The following is a 26,859-nucleotide window of genomic DNA, read 5'->3' on the forward strand; positions in this document are numbered from 1 at the left end:
AATAGTAGTAATTCTAATTGCTTGGATGTGTGTTAGCTTATTCCTTTTGCCTATTCACCTGACCCAAATTATGTAGCTTTACTCTATTGAAAAGACCATTTTCATTGCTGTTCTAATTGTCTCACTCATCCCAGGGAATAGTTTAGATTTGTTTACTTCTCACACCATCTCTAATAGAAAGCAACTGTAGGGTTTTTACCTTTAAAGTTGTAAAAGGGTCTTAAAAAATGTACAGTCATACACCATTTATACACCATTTGAAAGACGGGGATGGTTTTGAGAAATGCATCCTACGGCGATTTCATCAGTGTGCGACATTCATAGAGCGCACTTACGCAGACCTAGTTGGTTTAGCCTACCACACACCTAGGCTGTGTGGTGTAGGCAATTGCTCGTACACTGCAAACCTGTACAGCACGGCACTGCACAAAACAACACGAGATTATAGCACGCACACTGAGTGTCCGAGGCTGCTGCCAGCTTAACACACATCCAGTTTTATAGCATGCTTTTTTTGTAAGTAGAAAGAGTAGACTATAAATCGTGATAAAAAAAGATAGTATAGTAAGTACATAAACCAGTAACATCATCATTACCAAGTCTTATGTACTATACGTAATTGTATGTGAGCAGTGCGTTGCTCTGTGACATTACAGCAGCTCTGATGTCAGTAGGCGATAGGATTTTTCAACTCCATGATAATCTTCCAGAAACAGTCATATATGCCGTCGCTCGTTGATCAAAACATGGTTAAGCTGCTCGTGACTGTGTTCATGGGGAGAAAGACACATGGGCGATTGGGGTGGAGGGAGGGGAAATCAGTCATCACAGAACACCTGAGTTCAGAGGGTCACAGGAAGCAGGCCGGTTCTGTTCTAGACAGTTCTCCTAGGCCAGATGGAAGAACTGTTTTGGAGTTTTCCTTCTCAATGAACAAAAAGAACAAACTATTCTCTTTGGGCATAGATTTTATTCATTTTTTTCAGCCAAATTCTGAGATTCAGCAGAGATATTCATACTGTATTTATTTTTGGAATCAGTGTCTTAAAAACTTATTTTAAAATATCTTTTCAGACTAGTTGATAGTCTCTTGAATATATTTGAGAACTTTCCAATAGATGCCCTATTCTTGTGCTAGAAACCTGTGTTCAAGTGGAGAGGAAGGTATCCCTTAATTATGAATCCGCAAAGGGTATTTGTTGTCTGAGGGGCAGAATTGCTTATAAAATAGTGGTATCTCTTAGGTCATAGGCCTCGACGGATTCAGAATTCCCCCTTCCCTCCCACATGCAATGTATTTGATATACTCTTTACTTATTGAAACATTTCTAAACAGGGCTTACCAGTAACAGCAGATATAAGAGACATTGACAGTTTGATGAGAATTTCTGGCAGAGTTGAGTGTGAAAGTCCAAACAGACATCTCTACGATTTTGTTGGAAACATAAGGCTTGATGGACATGGGTATGTAAAGTCGGTCTTCGTAACAACACAGAATTCACTGTGTCGCAGTGTGTTGCTAACCTGGGTACATACTTTCTTGTGCTCTCGGTCTGAGCACTTGAAATCTTTTTCTTCTACATCAATGAGCACTTCTACATTACTTGAACCAGGAATTCCTTTGTGAAAATGATGAGATCTGTGTATTTATCTTACCTTGTGTATTTTTTATTTATTTTAATTTTTTAAATATATATATATTTTTATTTCAGAGAGGAAGGGAGAGGCAGAGAGAGGTAGAAACATCAATGATGAGAGAGAATCATTGGTAGTCTGCCTCGTGCACACCCCACACGGGGGATTGAGACTGCAACCCAGGCATGTGCCTTGACTGGGAATGGAACTGTCCAGTGACCTCCCAGTTCATAGGTCGATGACGCTCAACCACTGAGCCACCTCTGCCTGGCACAAAGCTATTTTTCATTTAAAGAAAGGTGAGGGAGGGGGAATAGAGCTCCTTATCTAAACACTTCCAAACAACTCAGAACCCTAAATGGACTTAACTAAATCAGGAAAAGTCTTAAATAGGTTTGAAAATGAGCCTCTGCATTCCACAACATTGCCTCCTATTTTAGATTGTGAAATTGTAGGAAATGGTGCGATCGATGTTTAAGTAGAAGCCATGGAAATGCTCCCCTGCAGCTGTTCTCATGTAAGAAAATTCTTATGGGCAGAAAAATGACTTCTTTTCTAAAAATACAGTAAATACGAGAAGGGTTATTTAAATAACAGAGCCTTTTTTTTTTTTTTTTTTTTGGAACTCTATAGTGGATGTAGGACTCCTTAAGTGTTTTAGAAAATGCCATTTCTAATGCCAACGTCTTCTCTCACAGCACTGTGCCCCTGGGAGCAGATCAGATTCTTCTTCGAGGCGCCCAGTTAAGAAATACGCAGTGGGTTCATGGCATAGTCGTCTACACTGGACATGACACCAAGCTGATGCAGGTGGGATTTTTACCTGTGCAGACCTCCTGGACCTAAATCTTTGGGAAATGTGCTGTTCGTAGCCTTTGGTGCGGGAGTCCCACACATAGTAGACCATCTGTCACAGATCCCTGAGCCCCACTGTCTACATCCAGAATCTCGTGCTTGGGTGAGCGGGCAGTGCTGTGGTTCACTGCACACACCACGCCAGAGCGTTTCCCCAGAGACCACCCGCCGCGTGAACTCTCAGCGATCTTACGTATTGGTTCCATCAGCAGCATTTACTAACTATTGAAGTGCTACGTGCAAGTTGTCTGTGTAATGACAAGTGCTCAGCATTGAAGTATTTGCCTTATAATTCTATTTGAATTCAGTGATCACATTTTAGGACTTATTTTCGTAAAATTAGAAGAAAAACATGTGAAACAAATGTTGACCATTTTTTTGTAGCATTTTTATGTTAGGCCATTTTTTATCAGCCTTCATCCTAGCCATCTATATATATAAAGCAGTAATATGCAAATTAGCCAGGCATCATGACCGGCTCAGGAGGCGGCTGCATCACGACCGACTGCTCAGGAGGAGCTGCGTGCGCAGATGGGCGGGAGGGGACTGTGTGCCGCCCCCAGCCCCAGCAGACACACACCAGGGGTGGGGGCGTGCTCTGAGCGGCCATGGCATGGCTCGGAGCACCCCACCCCACCCCCCGGGGTGACTGCAGTGGCTAGAGCAAAGCAGCCTGGGTCCCCCGTGCCTGGCAGCAGCCTGAGCGAAGCAGCCTGGGTCCTGGGTGCGGGAAGCCGTTGCCGGCAGCCAGGGGAAGGAAGGCCTATTCTTGCACGAATCTTCATGCATCGGGCCTCTAGTTTGTAATGTTTACTAGTACACATGCCTGTGGATACTCCTATACATTTAATATCATCAGTGTCCAGTGTTTATGCAGATGGGTGTGGGAAGCTCAGTTTTAAGATACTACATGAAAGTCTGCTCTGAGGGCTGATTGATAACTTCGTACATTGTAAAGGCATGAAACTAGAATCGCCAGGCAAGTAGAACTGCTATTAAGGATTTCATCCCTAATTATTCTATAGATTCTGTAAGTCATTTCATATTGGTTGTGACATTTAATCTTCTGTCCTGTGAATGCCTTCTTTGTTAGCACAAATCTAGCATAATCATTTTTTATCATTAAATACATCTGAGGAAACCTGTCTATTATTCTCTACACCCATTACTGCTTGGATAGTTGCTGTGTCCAGTAAAAACAGTTTCTCAGTGCCACCAAAATCTGGAAACCAGTGATCCTTTAATTATTGCTGTCAGACTTTGGAATTTCCAAGTCTCTGGCTGTGGGTTCATAGGTCAACTTCTCTGCCTCTCTTCCTAAGAAGGGATGCTAAGCTATATGCTTCTAGTCTACCCTGTTTGCTTAAGTAGCCAGGTAAACCATTGTTCATCTTGTCTGCCACAGTAGAAATGCTGTGTTTACAAAAGGAATGTTACTTCTTTCTCCTATTATTGTTTTTACTAGAGGCCCAGTACACGGGATTTGTGCACTGGTGGGGGCGTGGCCTGCGGGGATCAGCCCATTGTGGGATCGCAGCTCATCCTGGTCAGCCAAGCAGCGCTCCCACTGTGAGAGCTCACTGACCACCAGGGGGCAGCTCCTGCATTGAGCGTCTGCCCCCTGGTGGTCAGTGCACATCATAGCGACTGGTCAAGCGGTCATTCTGGTGGTTCAGCCGTTCAGTCACTGGGCTTTTATTACATAGAATATCTTACGTAGAAAAAGGCTTAGGTGACATAGCGGCCCTTAACACCTTTCGTACCGCTCACGAGCTTTCTCGTGTTTCGCGCGCCATCTGTTAAGGACCGCTCACGAGTTTTCTCGTTTTTTCACGCGCCACCTATTATGGACCTGAGCTGTCAACACACTGCCTTGTCCACATCGAATGAAGTGATCTCATTGGTGGAAACCGTGCAGGTCAATCTACGAAAAACTATATAATTGCACAAACCCATAAAGCATTGCAGTTACATTGTATTTTGGTCATTCGAATAGTCTTCGTCTTCAAGTTCCTGGCGCTTTTAGAAAATGTTTTATGCAGTACCATACGTTAAAAAAGTACTAGGAACTTTAATTGTTTAATTGTTTTTGTAAATAAAAATGTTATAATTATTGAAAAACAACACCTAAAGTGCATTATGATCTGTAGTTATGATGATTTAAATAACGTGCAGTTTGCCCAAAAACGTGCGGTCCCTGGTGTATGTCTTAGAGATTTCTATGCGATACGACAGGTGTTAGAAAAAGAGGCAGTTAACCGTTGACAGCTTATTACATCTGTGATTATTATCTGTATGATGTTCAGGCACCTGCCCATGTCTGGATTTTGAGTTTAATGAGGACTTAGTCATCCTCATCAAAATACTAGATACGTATTACTAAATCATTGTACACATTTCTTATTACTCATCTTGTGTCTTTTTACAGAATTCAACAAGTCCACCACTTAAACTCTCAAATGTGGAACGAATTACAAATGTGCAAATTTTGATTTTGTTTTGTATCTTAATTGCCATGTCCCTTATCTGTTCTGTGGGCTCCGCCATTTGGAATCGACGGCATTCTGGAAAGGACTGGTATCTCAACCTCAACTGTAAGCATTGAAGTGCTGGACACTTTCTCTTTCATTAAAACGTGTGCAGGTATTTGTTTCACAGCTGTTCTTGGGATCTCCTATTATTTCTGAATGGAGAACATTGTGGCCACGGTAACTGGGCATTTAGTCTTTACTTTTCAATGCAATTTTCAGTAAAAGTAAAATGTTAGTGGCTCTAAAATTCCAGAATCCTTAAAAACAAAACGAGCACTTCACAGTAATATAAAATGTGATTTTATTCATGTTATTTTCGTTAATGTTATTCGTTTGTTTTAAAATATTTTAATACAGGTAGGTAGATGGCTGTCTGGTAAAGAAAGCAGATGGAGTATATTTAAGCACCAAAAGTAGTTAAGTTTTTAATTGCCGGGGTCCAACCCCAACGGGTCCAGGGGTCCCCAAAGATGTGGACGGAGTCGGCGAAGTAGGAATGACACGGAGGCAGCGTTCAGTTGATCATCATAGCCGGGTTCTCTTGTCAGGGTCTCCTGCCAAGTTCTGGTCTGGATCTCCAGCGAAGTTCTGGCTAGGATCTCCAGCCAGGTTCTGTGTCCATGTTCTCTTGCTAGGTTCTCCAGCCAGGTTCTCCAGATTCTCCAGCCAGGTTCTGTAGCCATGTTCCCTCGCTAGGTTCTCCAGCCAGGTTCTGTCCAGGTTCTCCAGCCAGGTTCAGTCACCAGGTTCTAGTCAGGTTCTCTTGCCAATTTCTGTAGTCAGGTTCAGTCCAGGATCTTTTGCCATGTTCTCTCCAGCGAAGTTCTTCTGTCTGTAGGTTCTGTGTAGGTGCTGTCTTCTTTCTGTCTCCTAAGTTCTGTGTCTTGCTGTCTTATTACATCTGTATTTATACCAGTTGATTCAATCCTATCAATCTCTATTACAAAGGTTAGGGCGTTTCTTATCTCCATTCCAGGGAGTAAAGATTATGTAGCTTAAGCATGATTGTTCATAGTTAAAGTGATTAATTACCCGCCTGGCACTTAGTTGAGGGGTTTTATTCCCTCCCTAACTTCAGGGAAAAATTCCTACCTGGGGAAACAACCTTTCTAGGAGAGGCATCCCCTCCCTGACTTCAGGGAAAAATTCCTACCTGGGGAAACAACCTTTCTCGGAGAGGTGACCTTGGTTAAAACACACAGCGCTAAGGGGAGCAAACATATTAAGAACAGTATGCTATATATGCCAGGTCCCTTGAAACAGCAAGGATGGACCGGCTCCCGGCATTTAATATGTTTAAATTGAATGTACTTTTGCTTGAACTCCTGAGGCAGTGAGTTCTGTGTGATTGGTCACCTTGTCTTAGGGCAAGTGCTGTTAGTTTCCTTTATCCCTCTATTATGGGATTAAAGCACCTCCCCTAAGTATTTCTGGAAAGTAAGTTAGCAGGGCCTTGTGATGAGTCTTTAACCAACAAATACTTAACTTTCAAAAGTGTGAAGACATTGTAGGAAAATCTTACAGCAAAGTTGATTTTTTTCAATTATATTTTTATTATATTGATTTAGCTTTGCAGCTCTTCCAAGTGGGTTTTTTTTTTTTACAGTCATTGATTTACTATTTCAACTTTAAAACCATTACAGCTACCATCAATTTGTTTCTTTGTGTACATTACAGTGTATCTGGGATTACTGTTTTATTTTCATCATTGAAGATGGAGACTTTAATTTACCTAGAGCTGAATTTATCTAGGATCCTGCCCTACCATTGTTTTTGCTATCTGGGTTAGTTTCGCTGGTGCTGTTTTGTTTGTTTGCTTTTAAGGCATGCTTTAAATTGGGAACACTTTTCAAAAATATATATAAAAGTGGTTCTGCCCAGTTAAGATTTTTCATTTATAAGCCCTCAGTCCTGTCCCTGATATCTCTAAACTTTGTGTTTGGAACAGAATTTGAAATGCTTGACAGTACTTTCACTTTTTAATGTCATTATGCAGGTCTTAATGGGATTAATTAGCATATTGAACACAAATAATGCTCTTCCATCTTGAAGAATGTTTTTGAGAATAAGGATATGTTATCAACACACTGTTCCTCCAAAACTATCAAGATATGCTATACTTTATGAAAAACTTAGTTATGCTTAAAGTTCTGGTCAAAATAACAAATATAAAAGTATAAATGTTTTTCTTCCCACCTTCCCCAACAGATGGTGGTGCTAATAATTTTGGGCTGAATTTCCTGACCTTCATCATCCTTTTCAACAATCTCATTCCCATCAGCTTATTGGTTACATTAGAAGTGGTGAAATTTACCCAGGCATACTTCATCAATTGGGTAAATATGAATTATTGTGGTTCCTTATCACTCAAAACATATTTTTTCCCTGGTAGGATCTTTTGATTTCTTTGGAGGGAAAAAAAAAAAATCTTAATTATACCTTACCTTTTGTTGACTACAAGATAATATTTCAAAATATTTTAAAGCCTAATACAATTATAATAAATTCATTTGACGTGTGAAAATCAGTAACAAAATTTCTCATCACAATATCCCCCAAATTTACGGACCAGACATCTGGAGAAAGCAGGTCTCTAGTTCAAGAAACCTGATTTGCATTAGATAGTGGTCTTAAAGAAAAGGAGAACCAGGGGGCGGGACGGGGGGCGGTTTGGAGTTAAAATATTCTAGTTCTACAATTTACTAACTGTGTGAGCTTTGGCAAGCCACTCGACTTCTTTGAGTCATATTTCCGTGGACACTCACACTGGAATGATAAATGGAACTTACCTGCATCTCCCAGTGGTTCTGTAAATCAAAGAAATTTCACAACATAGCAGACAGCTTCGTAAACAATGGAGCACTATAAAAATCATACTGTATGCACTTCTTGTAGCAACCAGGGTTCCTGCCATGTTTTACACATGTATAGAGTTTATGTTACCACACTGTAAACAATTTCAGCTGCACTTGAATTCTTCCTCTTTTTTTTTTTTTTTTCTTAAATATTGTTTTAAGTCTTGGGAAAATGTGCTGGACATCTGTTTCCTAAATGTTTTGTTTATAAAATATGTTGCTCTTCCTCTGTTTTATTTTTACCAAAGTTAAAATTAATGAATTTATGTAAATTAAATTAATGTCCGGGCCTGGCCTGCCTGAAAGTTTAATGTTTCTTTTATTTTGAGAAATTGTGGTATTATCTTTTGTTTCCTTTTAAATCACTTTAAAGTCTTTCCACCTGAACAGTATTAGGATTTTTAAAAATATAACTGATGCTGCTTTTGTAACTGCTCATTATCTCCCCGTGGTAAATGACCCACCTCAGCTGTCAGTCTCTTAATTTATTGGTAAAAGATTAATATAATTTAGAAATCTGAGATGAGCTGCAGCATAGCTCATTTCAGGCAGGAGATACATAATTGAAAAATTCTGTAATAAAATTTGTATAAATACATTTAAAACTTATTGAAGGTTTTCCACTTATAATCAGAAGTAATAAAGTGACTCGTTGTGAACATCAAATAACTAGTCAATTCCTTTGTTATTTTATTTGGATTTTCAAAAATAACATTTGCTTGAAATAATTACATAATTTTAGTGGTGTGTGACCCCAGCAGCCCTTTCAACCACCTTTCTGATACACAGAGACTTTTTAACTTTCCTGACCGGAGAGATCTCATCTCTTTCCAGGCAGCTTATTCTTTGTGTGGAAATAAGATTAGTGACTGCCTCCTCTTGATCCTGGTTCTGCCCAGTAGATCTTTCATGAAAATTGCTTCATCTTGTTTCCTTGTGAAACATTTGAAATTGACTGTCATGCCAATTCTGTTATCAGATCCCCTCTCCCCATTAAATGTTCTCCATCTCCTTCGCTGCTTCATTTCACTTGATTTCCAACTTCATCCCCATTCCAGTCACTCCTCTCCAAACATTGCCCCATTGTTTCATTTCCCTCTTCAAGCGTGGCACCTACAACTCAACAACCTATTCCAGAAATGACATTGAGCAGTCTGAAATCAGCTATGGAAGAGGTCAGATTTAGCCTTTTCATTTGACATGTGAAAATCAGTCAACTCTGATCATTAAACATTCTGCTCTAGGAAATACTAATTTTTATGGGATTAGGAGTCAAACCTCATAATTCTAGGCGCAAAGCAAGAATAAATTGGTATGAAAACTATACATTTCTCTTTGGGTTTTGAGAATGGACTCATTTTGCTTTCAAGTACATACAGTATAAGAAACTTAGCCAAGAATGTACAACCGATAGCGTCCATGAGGTCATTTTCCCAGGGTTGTGAAGTTGTACTTATTTTATCAATATTTAGTTTCTGTGATTTTAGCTCACATTAAGCACTTACATTGTGTCAGACGCCATAGGAAGCACTTTACGTGCATCATCTTGTTTAATCTTTATAGTCAGTCTGATATCCAGAGACATGCTCTACCCATCACATTGCTCTGCCTTTACTGTGGAATATAATATTCTAGATTGAGTACTGTTCAGGGAAGTCAACTGAAATGGTATAGGGATGGCAACAGCTATGAGTGATTATGTACATAGCTTACCAACTAAAATAAAATTTCACTCAGTGTCTTATGACTAGTTGTATTCACGGATTTATTTTATTTTTAAAAAGGACCTCGACATGCACTATGAGCCCACAGACACTGCTGCTATGGCTCGGACATCTAACCTGAATGAGGAGCTCGGCCAGGTAAATGGTGTTGACATGGAAGTCAGATTCGCTGTAATTTCTGCCGTATGTGGCAACTTCGTATGAATTGACAGCTCCTAATGTTCTATTACTTGAATAATCAGCATAAATACATGTTAGTACATAACCATTAATTTTCATTTTTAGTCAATGAAGTTGTAAAAACATTTAAAGCATATTTTGGCCTCAAATGAGGTGTTGTGCTGAGAGGTGTCCTTCAGTATATACTCTGACTAGTAGCAAAATATTAGCAATTTTTGAGTTATAAACTCTCAGTTTAAAAATTGTTCATAGCTTTTGACCAGAAGGGAAGAAAAACTTAAGTTCATCAATGAAGTTATGTAAGTTGAACAACAGGAATAGCAGTCTAATAGGAATTTTAGATTTACAATTCATACAGTATTCACACATGTGTATATTTGTAATCCATTTATTCAAACAAGGTGGGGCAAAAGTAAGTTTATAGTTGTGAGTACAGGAAATACAGAGTTTATTCTTACATAATTATATATTCATTATTATATTGTTTTCCATATAAACCCACTTTTGCCCCACCCTGTACTGGCTTCATTTTTTGTGTCCTTGTCAGTTGCTAACTCTTATTTTTCAAACAGCATTTAGACCAGAATTAGCCTTTTCCTTACCAGTTCAGCTGTTGTATGAAGTTCATTGCAGAAGCTATTGCCTGTTCTGCGATTATGTAGAGAAATGCTGGTAGATGTTTTAGTGCCCCATAAACGTTAAGTAACAGTAAATGCACTTTCTGGTGGAAATACCATATGGAGGCAGATTTCTCTATGACCATAGTTTCTCTAATACCTTGATAGCCAAACAGGAAATGGTTTACTGTTCAAATACTAAACAAATATAGTTGAACATATTCCTTTATGTGCTGAAAGAAGTCAATTACTAGCATTCCATTGTGCCCCTACAATATAACAAAATAGATAAAAAGAATAATTTAAGATTTTTTCCCCCCTCTGTAGGAGACTGGCATAAAGTCTCTGAAATTTTAGTGAGACATTTTAAACTTTTTTTTTAGGTAAAATACATCTTTTCTGACAAAACTGGAACTCTGACGTGCAATGTAATGCAGTTTAAGAAGTGCACCATAGCTGGAGTTGCTTATGGGTAAGTTTTTTCTCTTTAAATAGAATATGAAATACAATTTAACTAGTGCTAGCAATTTGGTACATTTTGAGAGTTCTTTTAGTGGAGATTTTTTTTAATCTGGAAAGCAGCTGTTTTACTTTTCACATATATGTATGTGTTGTGTTTTATATTTAGGCGTTGTCTTTTATTTGGAGGCACCTCTGAGGGGGGCTGCCCAGTGACATTTCAGTGTTTAGAGCTACATTAATTTCTAGAACGTGGGAATTAATTTTTACACTCAAGGTCTCTACCTGGTACCCACACCCCTCCCTCTGCGTTGTCATTAAGTTAGAGTACAGCTGGCATGTGGTGGGAGCATGCAGTCTGGCCTTGGGCACTTTTCAAGTTAAAACATTATTCTTGTTTCTCTGATAACTTATCCTTTTGATTTGCTTTTTTCTTTTACCATCTCTCCTCTTTGCAGTCATAGAACAATTGACATTTCTGGTGATGGGAAGGAAGTAGGGACATGAACCTCTTAAATCCAGGGAAGAATTAATGAGTATCGTCAAAAACTTTTATCAGGCTATTAATGTCTCTTAGCATGTGCTGTTGAACACTCATTTTTTTCTCATATCCAGGTATGCCTACCTGAACTGTTCAAAGCCTTCTTTTTTTTTTTTTTAATATGGCTTTTTAAAATTGAATTTTAGAGAGACGGGAAGAGAGAAAAAAGCATTAATGGCTGCCTCCTGCATGCCCCTTCTAGGGATCAAGCCCACAATTTGGGCATATGCTCTGACCAGGAATCAAGTCAGCGACCTTTTGGTTGTATGGAACGACACCCAACCAACTAAGCCATGCCAGCCATGGCAAAAAACCTTCTCTTTTAAATACTTTATAGGGTAAAGTGAGAAATTAATTTTTACATTTCCTAAAAAGACATGATCAAAAAGTGAAACACCCTCCTGGTTGATAGAATTGGTCTATTACCAAATTTTCCAACCTTTATCCGCAAGTGAGTCTAGTAATCTCACGCCCTTAACCATACAAGCAAGGTGCTTGCTTTTGGGTTGTCTGGCATGCACCCCACTCCTCCCCACTCACACTCTGTCTCCAGACACTAAGCTAGTATAAATAGTGTATTGAATTTTGAAAATGCCTTAGTTAAAATTATAAGTAAACTAGAGGCCAGGTGCATGAAATTTGTGCACTGGAGGGGGGGGGGGGGGCGGCGGGTGTCCCTCAGCCTGGCCTGAGCCCTCTCGCAGTCTGGGACCTCTCGCTCCTTACCGCCCACCTGCTTGCTGCTCCTTACCGCTTGGCTTGCTGCTCCTTAGCACTGCTGTGGAGGCAGGAGAGGCTCCTGCCACCACCACTGCACTCGCCAGCTCTGAGCCCAGCTTCTGGCTGAGTGGCAGTCCCCCTGTGGGAGCACACTGACCACCAGGGAGCAGCTCCTGTGTTAAGTGTCTGCCCCCGATAGTCAGTGTGCATAATAGCGACTGGTTGTTCTGGTCCTTCAACCATAACGGTCACTTAGGCTTTTATTATATAGATAACCATTGGGTAGAAAAAAATTCTAAGCATGTATCATTAATCCCATACATGCACAGGGTCCAAAAAGAGAAGTAGATGGAAGCAGATGTCTTTGTTCTTTGGGTCAGCAGGAAATGTGACTGGAAAAGGCTTCCAACTGTTCAGCTAAAAAGACATTTGATTGAATGGTTTTTTCACATCATAAAGACAGGCTGCTAATTTGAGAAGCACGTTTATGTTTCTCGGCTTAGAGGCCATTGTGCATCTTTCCTCTTTATCTGAAGATCTGCTAATTCTCTTAGACCAAAAGGCCTCTCTTCACCCCAACCCCGAATTTTCTGCTGGCCTCACTGTTTGGTCAGCCGTGGAAGCAGGAGAGGTGCAGCCACCCTTTTTGATATTGTGTATGTGAGACCCACAGTAATCCTGGCGAGAGAAGGAAAGACCTATTGACATTCTAGAGTTTGTTGTGTGATACTTACTGATAGATTTATGGTGGTGTTTGTTTTCACACAAATTCTGTATTTATCCATAAATGTGATTATTAGAATTATCTGTTTGATAATTGGCATTCCTTTTTACTTTGTCCGGTTTCCAATTGAAGAAGCAAGTTCCTCAAATTAGTAATTATTGATGGTGAATTTCTCGGAACAGAAAGCTAGAATGGTCTCTAGGTACTCTCTCCTTCTGCATTTTATTAGGTTGTTTTTTTTGTTTGTTTTTTAATTCTTGGAACAAGTCCTTGCAGGCAGTAGTTCTAAAGAGCAGTGTTCTTCCTGTGTCTGCAGGTGATGTTGTCATTAACTATATAATGGCAGAGTGGGGTTGAGACTGGTAAATATTAAAGTAGTCTTAGAGTTCAGAATTATCCTCATTTAGATTAAGTTTTCAGTGAAACAGATTTCCTCTTGGGAAAATAGCCTCTCAATATCAAAATAACTCACAAAACATGAGTTCTAGTTGTACCTTTGTTACTAATTCACTGTGACCCTGGACAGTTCCTTTCCAATATTCCAAACCCTTTAAAATGAAGATGGTGAGAGCAGGTCAGGTGATTCTTTTTCCGAGTTTGGAGCAAGGAAAGGTTTATTGCTTAAGGTTTAAGGCCTGGCTTGAGAAAATTGGAAAAGTAATTCTCAAATACATCCTGCGAGAGCTCAAAATTCAGGAGCTTTAGATACGAAGTGAGGGGAGAATGAGTGAGGTGAAGAGGTGGGTGGGGACTGTAGACAGCAAAGGTGTCCCAGGAAAAGCACAATATCTCTAAACCAGTGGTTCTCAACCTTCCTAATGCCGCGACCCTTTAATACAGTTCCTCATGTTGTGGTGACCCCCAATTTCATTGTTACAAATTGAACATAATTAAAGCATAGTGACTAATCACAAAAACAATATGTAATTATACATGTGTTTTCCGATCGTCTTAGGCGACCCCTGTGAAAGGGTCGTTCGACCCCCAAAGGGGTCGAGACCCACAGGTTAAGAACCACTGCTCTAAACCCTTTTGTTCCCCCACAGATCTGAGTTCGGTTCTGGAGTTATTAGAAAGCAGGTGATCTTTAAGGTTTTTTTGCCCAAATATAAAATTCTAACATATTTAGAAATTTTTATAGGTGTTTCTTTGCTTGCAAATTTTAACTATATAAACAGAAATGTGTTTCTTTTTCCGGTGTTGTATCATGCTTTGAAGAACACCTAAAGCCTTGTTGAGTGAGGCCAGTTGTTAAACTGCTTCCAATAATCATGTATTGGTTGTGTATGTGCTTTTAGGATCCTTAACCCTGACTGAGTTTTATTAGCATCCTCTCCTCCAAACAGCCTGATGGACAGACAATAGGAACGTCAGCATTGTTAGAGAGTTATTAATACCTGAAGGCTTTGGAGAAACCGTTACTTAAGTCCACCAAACGCCACAGGAAAAAATAATTACTGCCAGCCACCTCTCTGTGGGAATGCCGTGGGTTACCGGAGTCCAGACAGGGAAATAACATGCTTCCACGACCCCACTTGCCCCGCAGCATGTGTAACACTTGTTTAACACGGGGAACTGTTAGCTGGGTGCACGTCCAGCTCCCACAGAAGGAAGCATGGTGTTTATCCTCCAGGACGTGGCAGAATGAAGGAAGATAACATACTTGCACATACTAACAAAATGCCTTTGGGGCCACAGTGTCAGAGCTGGTGCTTTTTCAGCATTTTTAAGCAGTGAGGTCAAGCCTCAGCTTACCCCAGGTAGAGTCAAAGGTCAGTTCTCTTGCTTTTATCTGGCTCAAGGGCAAGATAATAAAATCTTTATATAATCTCTTGCTAATATAATCTTTACCTAGTTTTGCATATTCCATTGGTTTGTTAGAAGATAATATTTAACACTTCAAACAATGCTTCAAAATTTACTCTTGATTTATTTTTTTCTCATTTCATGTGAACTTTGCCCCAAATTGGATTCATGATGGTCAAATGAAAAATAAAAATTTTGCCCCCATCTGGATTAAAACCAACAATTGTGTCTTCCCGTTCACATGACTATAGGTGAAAGCTGGGTAAACGCCATGAATTTCTTTATTTGCCTTCTTCAGTGAATGCTAATCTCCTTCTAGGGATGAGGCACTGTTCGAGGATGGGACTATACGGATCAGCCCCCTAGAGTTGAAGTCTTAATTGGGGGGTTAATGGCTTTGATTCAGTAATCATACAGACCAATAGAACACAGTGCAAAGGTCTATGGGAGTCTGCGGTTGGGGATTGATCTAATCAGGGAGGTCAGGGACTGCTCCCTGAGAAAGTGATACTTGAGTTGAGATCTAAGACTGAGTCTGATTAAGTGAAGAACTTACCAGGCAGATGGAACAGCACTGACCAGACGTGCAAACAAAGGCAAAGAAGTAACCAGACCGTGCAGACACATCAGCACTGCTGGAGCAGTGATCACAGGAAACTCATGCAGACAGGATCAATAGCCGTGAGTGGGTGGCCTGCTGCTCATCACACTGCACGGTGCTCAGCATCTGCCAGGGCGGGGCAGCGGGTAGGGGGAGCAGGGGAACCCTGAGCCTTGAGTGCTGGGGTGTTTAAGCTGCCTGACCTGAGAAGCAAGACAGGTGTGTGAGATCAGGGACTGCTGTGCCACACCAGTGCCACTTGACAGAACCTTGGCACAGCGTTGTTGCTTGGGTAGCACTCATACAGTCTCTCTGCCCCTGCCTCATAGTCTGGAGTCCAAGCATTGAGGTTGGTCAGAAGTGATTGCCTTAAGCACTGCAGTAGGCCAGTGCCTTTTTTAATTCTTTTTTAAAAAAATTTGTTTTATTGCTTAAAGTATTACAAAGAGTAGTACATATGTCTCCTTTTTTTTCCCCCCTTGACCTTCCCCAGGCCTCCCCTACCCCACAGGGTCTTGTGTCCATTGGTTATGCTTATATGCATGCATACAACTCCTTCGGTTGATCTCTTACCCCCCCTCCCACCCCCCAAACCTCCCCAGCCTTCCTGCTGTAGTTTGACAGTCTGATGCTGCTCTGCCTCTGTATCTATTTCTGGGAGTCCTGCCCACATGGGACAGGATTGGTTAGCTCTTACTCTCACGCTCCACAAAAGTCCTTCGGTAGGAGACAATGACGCGTGAGTAGGAGGGACTGCCTCCGTGTGGTTGCAGTGGGTACTGCACGGAGGCAGCTCAGCCCTGTGGAGGTGGAAGAGGTGCCCTGGGAAGAGGTACCCTGGAATGACAGGCCCATGCCATGGCCACTTTGGTGAAGGGTAAGAGAGTGAGGCGGTCACATAGGGAGTGAGAGGATCCCAGTGAAGTTAATTGTACATTTGTCAAAAGTAACAATGGTTTTACATTGGTACTGAACTCTGCATTTTTAAAAAGTCTACCTATACCTAATATATTTGATTTAAAGGAAAAATATTGAATGAACATATATAACAAAAGAAATGGGAGATAAAATCTGCTCTAGTTGCTAAGAGAGTAAATCTTTAATGTGTTTGCCACAAAAAGGAGATGATAATCATATGATGGGGATGTTGTCTAAGGCTATGGTGGTAATCGTTTTTGCAGTATATAAGTGTATCAAATAAACACATTGTACATCTTAACCTTACACAGTTATATGTCAGTTATATCTTAGTAAAACTGGGGGAAAATGAACAATAGAAAAGAATTTTTATAAATACATGCATACATAAGTTCTGCTCTGTGATGTGTTATGGGCCACTTGACAGAATGTATAACTGGCTGGTTAAATTAAAAGCTATACATCCATCACATGTTCCTAGTGCTCACCTGAGCTAATGGATGAAATTAAGTATTGATGAACGTGCTTCCTGTTCGAGAGCATAAATGGTTTAAAAACTGAATTATGATATAAGTGGAATTTTTGAAAAATCAGTTAATCGTAAAATGTGGTTCCATTTAATTTACATAAATGTAATTAATTTTATTTTACCTGCTTAAAGAACCATCACCTCCTGAAAGTCAGATTTACTTCTAAAATATATGTGGTAAATTTTACCAGTGTGATTGTCTGTTCCTAGGTATTAGCATGTTTGTTTCATTAAAACACTTGATTCCGATTATACAGTATGTGATTGATTTTCCATTGGCTTTGTAGTTAAACTGCTAAGTTTAAATATCTCCTGAATCCTGGATTCTGGGCATAAAATCAGTAAATCTCATGTTGAAGAGGCAAGGTAGCTATCCAGTTATAGAATAACTTTGTAAACCTGCTTCTTTACAGTAAATGATCATTCTACTAACTATACTAACTGCCATTCTTTCAGAATCAGCTAAAAATTCATTTTCTTAACTTTTTGAAGATCCGTCAGCCTTTCTGTGACTATTCCTCATCTCTTTCTGTCCCTCTTCTTGCTTTCTGAAGCCATGTCCCTGAGCCTGAGGATTATGGCTGCTCTCCTGATGAATGGTAAGCTACGTGGACCTTTCTGTCTCACTGATTCCTTTAAAAGGCTTGCATTTTATTGTTTTGTTAGGCACATTTCACTACTTTTGAAAGAAAAGCATTCCTGATCAGGTATGGTGACATGCTGTAAAGTACGTAGTTGTTGAAATTCATGACATATCCTTGATTTCCTACTGAATAACCGTTAGTCACTTTATAGACATTTTGTTTAAGGCTTAGGCTCGTCGAAGTTTTACATTGTGTATCGGCAATAAAGTCTGTAATAACCCACCTGGGGCCCTGGGCTGTGAACTTCCTAAGATTTCAGTTACAGCTCCAAAAACTTTGTTTTTTAGCTCAGCATTGCCACCTTCTGCCACTATGCACAGACTCTGCTGAGCTACAGAGAGATGTTACTGAAACATACCCAACCGGCGAAGTTTCCTTTACATTTCTTTTCATTCATTTATTAAATCTGTTTGGGGACTAGAAAATGGAGTTTTTAAAAATCAAATGTCTGGAATAAATGATGAAAGACTATGCTACCAAGGATTACAGTTAAATGGGGTGTAATTAATTTCACAATTATTAAAGATGGCATTTTACAGGTTTAATTTCAATATTTTGGGTGGGTGTTTGTTTGTTTGTTTACTTTAAAAATCCCTCCCCCAAAAACAATAGTAAAATTAAAAATAAAATAAAATCCCTCCTTCATGAATTTATATTTTTATTTATAGTTGTATAAGTTGATATGTTGATATTTTTATAAATCATCATGATTTGGTGGCAAATGAAATTTCAAGAAACAGTTTCCTTTAATGCTGGTAATTGTGGAAAATATTGCGGCTTTATAAGTGGTTACATTTTTATTTTCAGCTTGTGCATGTTTTTTATGATTAAACCACGTTTCCAATATGTATGGAAGTCCAAAAGCATCATTTGATATTTTTCAACTGGGATTTTATTTCAGTACATTAGCGATTTGGTAACGATTTGCAGTAAAGCTCGTGAGACCTAGGGGTTAATGACAGAGGCAGCTGTTTGGTTCATGTGCTAATTGATGAGTCATCTCATTTCAGCTCATTGCTTGGAATGTCACGCATTTGAACACCTACACACAACTGAATAATTTTTAGTATTTTTAAAAATATGCCAGAGCATCTTGCTGTTAGTGGATAATTCAAGTTTAATGGTGTAGATATTCCCTTTTATTTAATATTTTGATAATATAGTTAAAATGTTGAGTATATTTTTTATTTGTTGCTTTTCTATAATATCAAATAATTCTGTTAGGCCCTGGCATATCATACCAATATGCCAAGGTTACAGGTTCAATCTCCCATCAGGGCACATACAAGAAGCAACCAATAAATATCTAAATAAGTGGAACAACAAAGCGATCTTCCTCTTTTCTCTCTCTCTTCTTCCCTCCCTCTCTCAAATCAATAAATAAAAATTTTAAAAATCATTCTATTGATTTACTTTTATTGTTAATCCTCTGCCAAGGATGTTTTTGCTGTTGCTTTTCAGAGAGAAGGGAGGCAGGGAGGAGAGAGAGAGAGAGAGAGAGAGAGAGAGAGAGAGAGAGAGAAACATCGATGTGAAAGAGACACATGAATTGGTTGCCTCCCGGAAGTGCCCCGACCACCAAGACAAACGGGGAGGGAGCAAACCTGTAACCCAGGCAGGAAGAGATATCATGAAACTTGTTCAAGGGCACCAGTAAAATCAGGGAATTGAACCTGAGACCCTTTGGTGTTCAGACCAATGCTCTAACCACTGAGAACACTGGCCAGGGCCATTCTATTCCTTTTAAACATTGTTCATTAATATAGAATTAGGGCACATTTCTCTAAGATAACTCATTTATTCATAAAAGAAGGAATTTGCCTTTACCATATTTTTATTAAGATTGGCGATGTTAAAGATTGTTGATTGTTTACTCATGTCATTTGAAATATCCTATTTTTGATAGAAGTTATGTTATAACTTCTATCACTGTTGGAAAGAGAGGATGTTATTTTATCTAGTTTAAAAGGTTCTTTTTGTAGAACATTCTTTTGGAAAATTTGATACTTGATATTCTAAGCTAGGTAGCTCCAAATAAAAATGCCAGCTTTTTCATAAACTGTACATTTCCACTTGCAGTTACATATAAATTTATATATTCATAATATTTTTAAAATAAACACTTAGGGATGACTTTTGCTACTTTTATAATAAAACTAGAGGCCTGATGCACGAAATTCATGCAAGAGTAAGTTTTCCTTCCCCCAGCTGCTGGCACTGGCTTCCCGCCAGAACCTGCGCTTCCTGCCAGCACCGGCAGGCACCTGGGACCCGGGCTTCCCTCGCAGCCCCAGCTTCATCCAGAAGGTTATCCGGAAGGATGTCTGGTCTAATCAGCATTTTGCTTTCATTATTATAGATAAGCTTTATTTCAAATATATGCTTGGGTTTCCCATCTATCAAAGATGATGTAGGCCTGCAAAGATGATACTTTATGAGCTTATGTTGTATCTCAGTCCTATGCAGGGTAAGGTCAAGGATGAAGACTCTGAATTCTGACCACCCAACTTCACATCCTGACCCTATCGGTGCCCTTGCACAAGTTGCACAATATATCTTCCTGCCTGTCCTCTTCTGGTAGAATGTGGACTTTATCGGGAGGTTGCAAGGATTGAGTTCTGCTTTTAAGGGGTGTAGAAGCGTCTTTGGACACGGTGAGCTCACAGAGAATGTTAGCTCTGGTGTCTCTCATTTAACCTCCTGACATATTTGAGGAGCTGTGATTGACATGACTCTTGTAAAGTTGGTGAAATTTAGGCAAAGAAGCCCCCAAGTATACAACCAGCAAACGTGGGAGCCTGGTTACAGAGTAGGTGCTGCTCACATTACATCCTATAGACCAGTGGTTCTCAACCTTCCTAATGCCACGACCCTTTAACACAGTTCCTCATGTTGTGGTGACCCCCAATTTCATTGTTACAAATTGAACATAATTAAAGCGTAGTGACTAATCACAAAAACAATATGTAATTATACATGTGTTTTCCGATCGTCTTAGGCAACCCCTGTGAAAGGGTCGTTCGACCCCCAAAGGGGTCGCGACCCACAGGTTGAGAACCGCTGCTCTAGACTGTAAACAACTTTGGAAGAGAACTGCTTCTAGAGCACAAGAGGTCTTTGCTGTTTGCCATGTTACCTTCTCTTCGTTTCTTGTTTTGTTAAGGTAGGAAGAACAGGTGGAATGAAACTGGCTGCAGAAAAGTTAGTGTGGGGGCAACAGTTCTGCACATTCATAAAGCTGGCATTCCCCAACCTCATCCGATTGGTTTCATGTTGCCAGTGACACCAATCTCAAAAGTGTGGTCCTGGTTGAATCCTGCACTCCAGGCACCTGGCCACGTCTTCATATGGCTGGTCTGCAGGGGAAAGCTAGAGTGTGATGACTGCATAAATCCAGAATCGGAAAGTTCATTCCCATCTGTCAGCAGCTTCACTTTTCAATGTGAAGCTCATTGAATTCCATGGATAAAACCTGTGGTCTGTGTGCATTTTACTGCCCTACTGTATTTACCACAAAAATGTCTAGTTAAAAAAAACACACATAATATTTAACGCTTAAGTGTGTGTAGATTATTTTCCATTTAGTTGAATTTAAAGGCAAACCTAGAATGTAGTAACCCTTTCATTAAAGATAATTGGATGATGGCTGAAGCTCTGCTAGCTTAAATATATCAATATAAATAGTTTAGAGAGAGAAAATCATTGCCTAACCACTAGCCACTTACTTCAAAATTAGTGTGATTTTGTTGTTATTGCCAACTACCATAAGCTATCATATAACCTTACAGATTAATTCTTTCTATAAAAAATCTACCATTGGAGGAAAAAATAATCTGCTTATTCTCAACATTCATGTAACCCTAAGATATGGCTATTTTCCAAAGGTATATATTCCCATATCCATTTTTTCTAGTGTTTATTGTGGAAAAATTCAAGCGTAGGAAAAAAGTACTCATATACTTACTTCAATAATAAGCACTCACTACCAATTTGAGTTAATCTATATCTTTCTCTCACTATTATTTTGAAGTAAATTTCAGATAACATATTTATTTTTTCTTAACTATTTAATACAGCACCATATTATTCTTTCTAGTAATTTTTAAGTTAATGCCAGTGAGGGTAATTCTCCAGAAAAGTTACCTTAAAGCTTAGTCATTTCACTGTGATTTTTGGAATTATCATAATATCATGGGGTAGTGTCTGGTCTCCTTTATTTCCTCATTTCATTCTGTATATAATTATGTCTGGGATGAGTGTTATTGCTTTATTCTGCTAGGCTCACTGAAACATTCTCCCGGGAGTGACTTCATCATCATGAGATATAATGCAACCAAGTTAGTGTTAGCCTTCAATTTAACAGGTAGTTTATTTATTCCAGTGAGGCAGCTGTTTCAGAGGATGTCTTGGAGTTCCTCTTTTATTACTGCCTTGGGAAATTCTATGCGTCACGTGGAAAAGTAGGCCTCATTACTTTGGTTAAAACCAATGGCCAGAAAAAATATTATTGGATTCAATTGTTTGCTTATAGTCTTGAACTTTACTGGCCCTGACTCTGAATAACAAATTTATTTCTAAAAATTAAACCTTCTTTTAAGGATTTTTGATTTGGAACCAATAGCACCATTCAAAAGCAGAAGGTACACATCCATTTAAAAAAATGCTTTACAATCACACTGCCTTTTGTCTTCCTGTGTGTGCATGTGTGTAACATGTGCAGGTGTATAATGTACACATTTAGTTTACATGTGGGCTGTGTATATACTTCAGGTGGCTGTCATAGATTTTGTTCTTGTTTTTTTTTAATTTAAATTTGATTTATGTTTTAAGTTCATAATGCTTTAACATGTTACAAATTCTAAGGGTGTAATGAGGGAGAGGTTTTCCTCCCTTCCCTGTCTTGGAGCTCTCCATTTCCCCTCCTGAAGGTGCTGTGTAACCAATTTTAGCTGTATTCTTCCAGATCTATACAAGCATGTATTTTTTTTCTCATATTTTGATAGAGAGTGAGGCATACTGCACAGTTTTAACCAGCTTTTCTTTTGACTGTGCATCCTTGAGATTTGTCCATATTCCATGAATAGCTACCCATTTTTTTGTATAGTATTCTATTATGTGGATATACCACGTCTTTAAAAACAACATCCCTGATGGAACTTGGGTTATTTCTAATCCTTTGCTATTAAAAATGTGCTGCAAAGAAAAAATGAATACATGCAACATTTTGCTCCAGGAAGATTATTAGTATAAATTCCCAGAACTGGAATGACCAGATCAAAGGGTACATGCATTTTAAATGTTGCTAGAAATTGCCCATTTGCCTTATTGAAGTTGAACCAATTTCCATTCTCACCGATAAGACATGATTTAACTTTTTCCATAATCACGATGGCACGGGGTTGTCAAACTTTTATTTCTGTCAAATTTAAATTTCTTTTCTCTCATTATATTTAAAGGCTGAACTTAAAATATACTTGAAGCCAATTATATTTTCTTCTGTATGAACTGTGTTTGTATCCTTTGCTTATTGTTCCATTGTATTGTTGATCTTTTTCTTATTGATTTCTGAGTTCTTTCAATTTTATGAAAATAAGCCTTCCATACATGAGTTGGAAAGAATTTTTCCCAGTTTGTCGTTTTTGGCTTTGGACTTTGCAGTAGTTTTTGCTCCGCAGAAATGTTTTAGCTTTATGCAGTAAGATTTACCTGTTTTTGTTTTCTGAACTTAGGCATTTTCTACTTTTTTAAAAAAAATTATTACATTCCTTGGTACTTTTTTAAAATATATTTTATTGATTTTTTACAGAGAGGAAGGGAGAGGGATAGAGAGTTAGAAACATCTATGAGAGAGAAACATCGATCTCTGCACACCCCCTACTGGGGATGTGCCCGCAACCAAGGTACATGCCCTTGACCGGAATCGAACTTGGGACCCTTGAGTCTGCAGGCCGATGCTCTATCCACTGAGCCAAACCGGTTAGGGCATCTTTGGTACTTTTATTAGATTTTTCATCCATCTGAAGTTTATTTTAGTTCAAGGTGAAAAGTGTAGATCCAACTCTTTTTTTTCTGATGACTTTCTTGTCAACATGAATTTTAAAAAATGTCATAATCCATACTGTCATATATGAAAATAGCTAATACCAATTAAGCCATATGCCTTCTGAGTTTTCTGTTAACTTTTATTGCTCTGAGGACTCTTCATTTTTGTATGAACAGGAAATAATTATTTATAGGGTATAATAGCTTTTAAATCCGGCTGCAAGAAGCTACCAGTTATGTGATGTTGTGGGCTACCTGCTCATGTTGTCTTACCTTAGAGTTCCACTCCCTCTTATTGCTTCTTGCAAAACACCATTATTTCTTCGTCTCCTGGTGAGAAAAGTGCTACTTGAAAATTTCTATGGAAAAATTTAACAAAACGTTGATATTGACTTGCATTTTTATTTGTGAGCAGTTTGCAAATTCATGTAGTTTTGTCAATTTACTGTTTAAAGTATTACTTGTATTTATAATGCAGCTGGGTATTATTTTGAAGTGACATGCACTTCTTAGTTTTATCTGTTTACGTTTACTAAAAGTGAATGCTGTGTAAGATTTTGGAGAGCGGCGGGTGAATTACCCACCCAGGCCATGTGATTAGCAGATGAGTTGTTTATGTTTTTATGGTCTTGGAAAGGAAGCCACTTTCTGAAAGAGTTCTTACGGAGCATTATCCATGGTGAAGCCTTCATTGGTGAATAGAAGTCGTGATGTGTCCATGTGAATATTTCAATTGCGTATCTGGTGTTATTTGTTGTAAATACATTTGAAAGTTATATCAGTTATGTTGGCTGTGATTTATAAGATGAAAGAATTACTAGTGAGATTAACCAGCTAACTGCCACGCGTCCAAAACGGAAACCATCCCCACACTCCGTAGACGCTCATGTCGTACGAAGGGTTAACAAGACAAATCTTCCGATTTACAAAGGCTTTCAGTCTGGAATGCTTTAAAGACAAAGCAGACCTCCATATGCAAGATGTTACTGTGAATGTTCCTTGACAATTCAATTTATCTAACAAGTAAGTGGGAAAGTATAACTAGGAACAATTCATGAATTGTTTAATAATAGGAAGATTTTATGGAACCCCAAATAATAAACTATTTTTAAGAAATGGCAGTATTTGGAATAGAAATGTGTGTTATATTTTTCTGTCTCCCTGTTAATAAGTCATTTAAAAGTTCTTGGATTTTTCTCTCCATCTTTAAAACTAGAGGAGGAGGAATAATAATAATTATAATAATGTGTTGATTCTGCTTTCCAGGGATGTTTTGAGAATTCTAACCTACTACATGTTAATAAAGTTGTATTATAATTTTGAGAATTAATAGATCAAATACTACATGTAAATATAGATGTATTTCATTATAAATGTTCTAACATCCTCTTTTGGTTTGGGGGAAAAATATGTTTCATGGGGTATTGTGTATGTTCGGTTATTTAAATTCTTTTTTCTTCAGTGATTTTCCCTTTTAAACTGCTGGCTTTAAAATTATGAAACTCTTGCTACTTGGCACATTGACATAGATAATGCTCTTTGAAACCTATAAAGATTGTGATTTAAAACTTTCTGGTTTACAGTCATTTAATATTGAACATATTTTTTTCCTCAGTGAACTAATTCTGAAATTTTCTTCAGTGTACACAAGCGTAGATCTATATATTTTCACTGAACATTGCAAAGTATACCCTTTAGGTTTGACATTCCCAACTAAATGGTCCTTGTTCTTTTGAATTTCCACAGTTTTATATTAAACTTCATTGCCAAGATTAATAATAGCTAGATTACAGAGGCCATTCCGACTCCGTTTGTTTCTTCTGACGTGCATAATGTGTTTGCTGACCTGAAGGTAGTCAAGCACAAAAGAATCCCATACACCTTTGTGATTTTTCTCCTCAATATACAGAGCACTTGTGATATGTATGGAAGCATGTCAGATATTTGTTAGTGATGATAAAATATGTAGTTTATTCATATTTTTATATTGCATATGATAATCGTGTGGTGTTAATTACTACAAATAAAGATTTCTCATAGGCTATGGTAAAAGTATTCGTCAGTATTGTTTTTAATAATAACTTTATCTCAGAATTCTTAAAACTTGAAAAAAATTATAGAAGTAGAAGAAATTCAATTCCTGGTGTTTTAGCAGCTTTGTTAGATTTTTTAAATTAAAATTTTAAAACTTCACTGGCTACAATATGATTTCACTCCAGGAAAATTAACTATAAAATACTGTTTTCTTTATGCTACGAAAGTCTGTCATATTTCACAATGCTTGATTATATTTTCTGATTTATTCATGAAATTTGTGATGCTGTATTCATTAATGCACTCTAAATTATATTTATTAAAGGTTTGCAGGCATAGCTATTTATTTAAAAAGTTACAAATAGTTCAGTGAGCTGCTATAATTAAACCAGGTTTGCTCCTTCTTTTCCCCCTGTAGGCAGAGCTCACAGTTTGGAGACGAAAAAACATTTAATGATTCATCATTGCTGGAAAATCTCCAAAATAATCATGTAAGTGATATAAAATCATTATATTTTAATTAGTGAGTGAAAACTAATGAACATTTTCCTGAATTATCTTCCCTGTTTATGTATTAAGTTTTGTGATTATTTTTAATAAATTTTGAAATCTGTTGCTAGTTTTTTAAACTTGGCCAGCATGGTTATTAGATATTTAGTTTTACTATTATCATTATCAGTATTCTATCTTGTAACAATGTCTTATGTTAAATAATATTAGAACCCTCTTTGTTTGAAAGAACTCACTATTAACAATTTCGAAATATCTGTAGAAATGAATTACCTGCTCAGAATGATAGGCCAGTGCCAAATATATACATTAAGAACTATGGACATCTTTATCAAGTCATGGGCACTAAAATTTCATCAGAGTAGGTGGTAGGGTTTCCTGGAGTTTAAACCCCAGAACTTTTTCTCACAGTTGCTTCAATATGTGCACAACATGCTCCCTCTGACGAACGGGTGAAGCTACCACCTGTGCCTCTGGATGGAGCTCTTGTAATGTGTTTGTATGGCTATTTTTATATCCTTTTTTCTTAAGAGAGCCTGCAACAGAATATTACTTCAGGACCCACAAAACCTAGACCTAGACCTCCTCTTCCCTCCAGTGCCCTCAGGTTCAGTAACTTACACCACGACCTGACTTAATTTTCTTTCTAGGAACGTTTGGGTTGCTTTTGATACTTCCTTGTCCCTCCATCTCCAATCAATGGAGTCACCGAGTCCTTGTCAATTCTGACTTCTAGAATGTGTCTCAAATGTCGTCTTTATTCTCTCGTTCACTCCCTGAGGCCAGACTCCCAGCATCCCGTGTGTGAATTACTGGAATGCCTCCTAACCATTCTCCCTGGTTTCCTTTTCACTTCTTCCAGTTTCTGTTGCACAAGACAGCTGCCATGATGCAAGGGGAAATCAGTCCCACCGCTTCCCTGTGCAAAACCATT

At 38.5% G+C, this 26,859-nt stretch overlaps 1 protein-coding gene across 1 annotated transcript in view; it reads left to right on the forward strand.

The window, feature by feature from the left end:
* Window positions 1-26,859, forward strand: part of ATP8A1 (ATPase phospholipid transporting 8A1) — a 211,479-nt gene that overhangs the window by 64,139 nt on the left and 120,481 nt on the right. Inside the window, exons 9-16 of the mRNA XM_081092781.1 lie at window positions 1,337-1,464; window positions 2,334-2,445; window positions 4,919-5,084; window positions 7,230-7,357; window positions 9,661-9,738; window positions 10,781-10,869; window positions 17,250-17,294; window positions 25,834-25,906. Of these exons, the coding sequence (XP_080948907.1) occupies window positions 1,337-1,464; window positions 2,334-2,445; window positions 4,919-5,084; window positions 7,230-7,357; window positions 9,661-9,738; window positions 10,781-10,869; window positions 17,250-17,294; window positions 25,834-25,906 (819 nt within the window). The remainder of the gene's footprint in view (window positions 1-1,336; window positions 1,465-2,333; window positions 2,446-4,918; window positions 5,085-7,229; window positions 7,358-9,660; window positions 9,739-10,780; window positions 10,870-17,249; window positions 17,295-25,833; window positions 25,907-26,859) is intronic.

This window comes from Myotis nattereri (genome assembly GCF_964212035.1).
Source record: "Myotis nattereri genome assembly, chromosome: 1".
In the NCBI taxonomy this organism is placed as follows: Eukaryota; Metazoa; Chordata; class Mammalia; order Chiroptera; family Vespertilionidae; genus Myotis; species Myotis nattereri.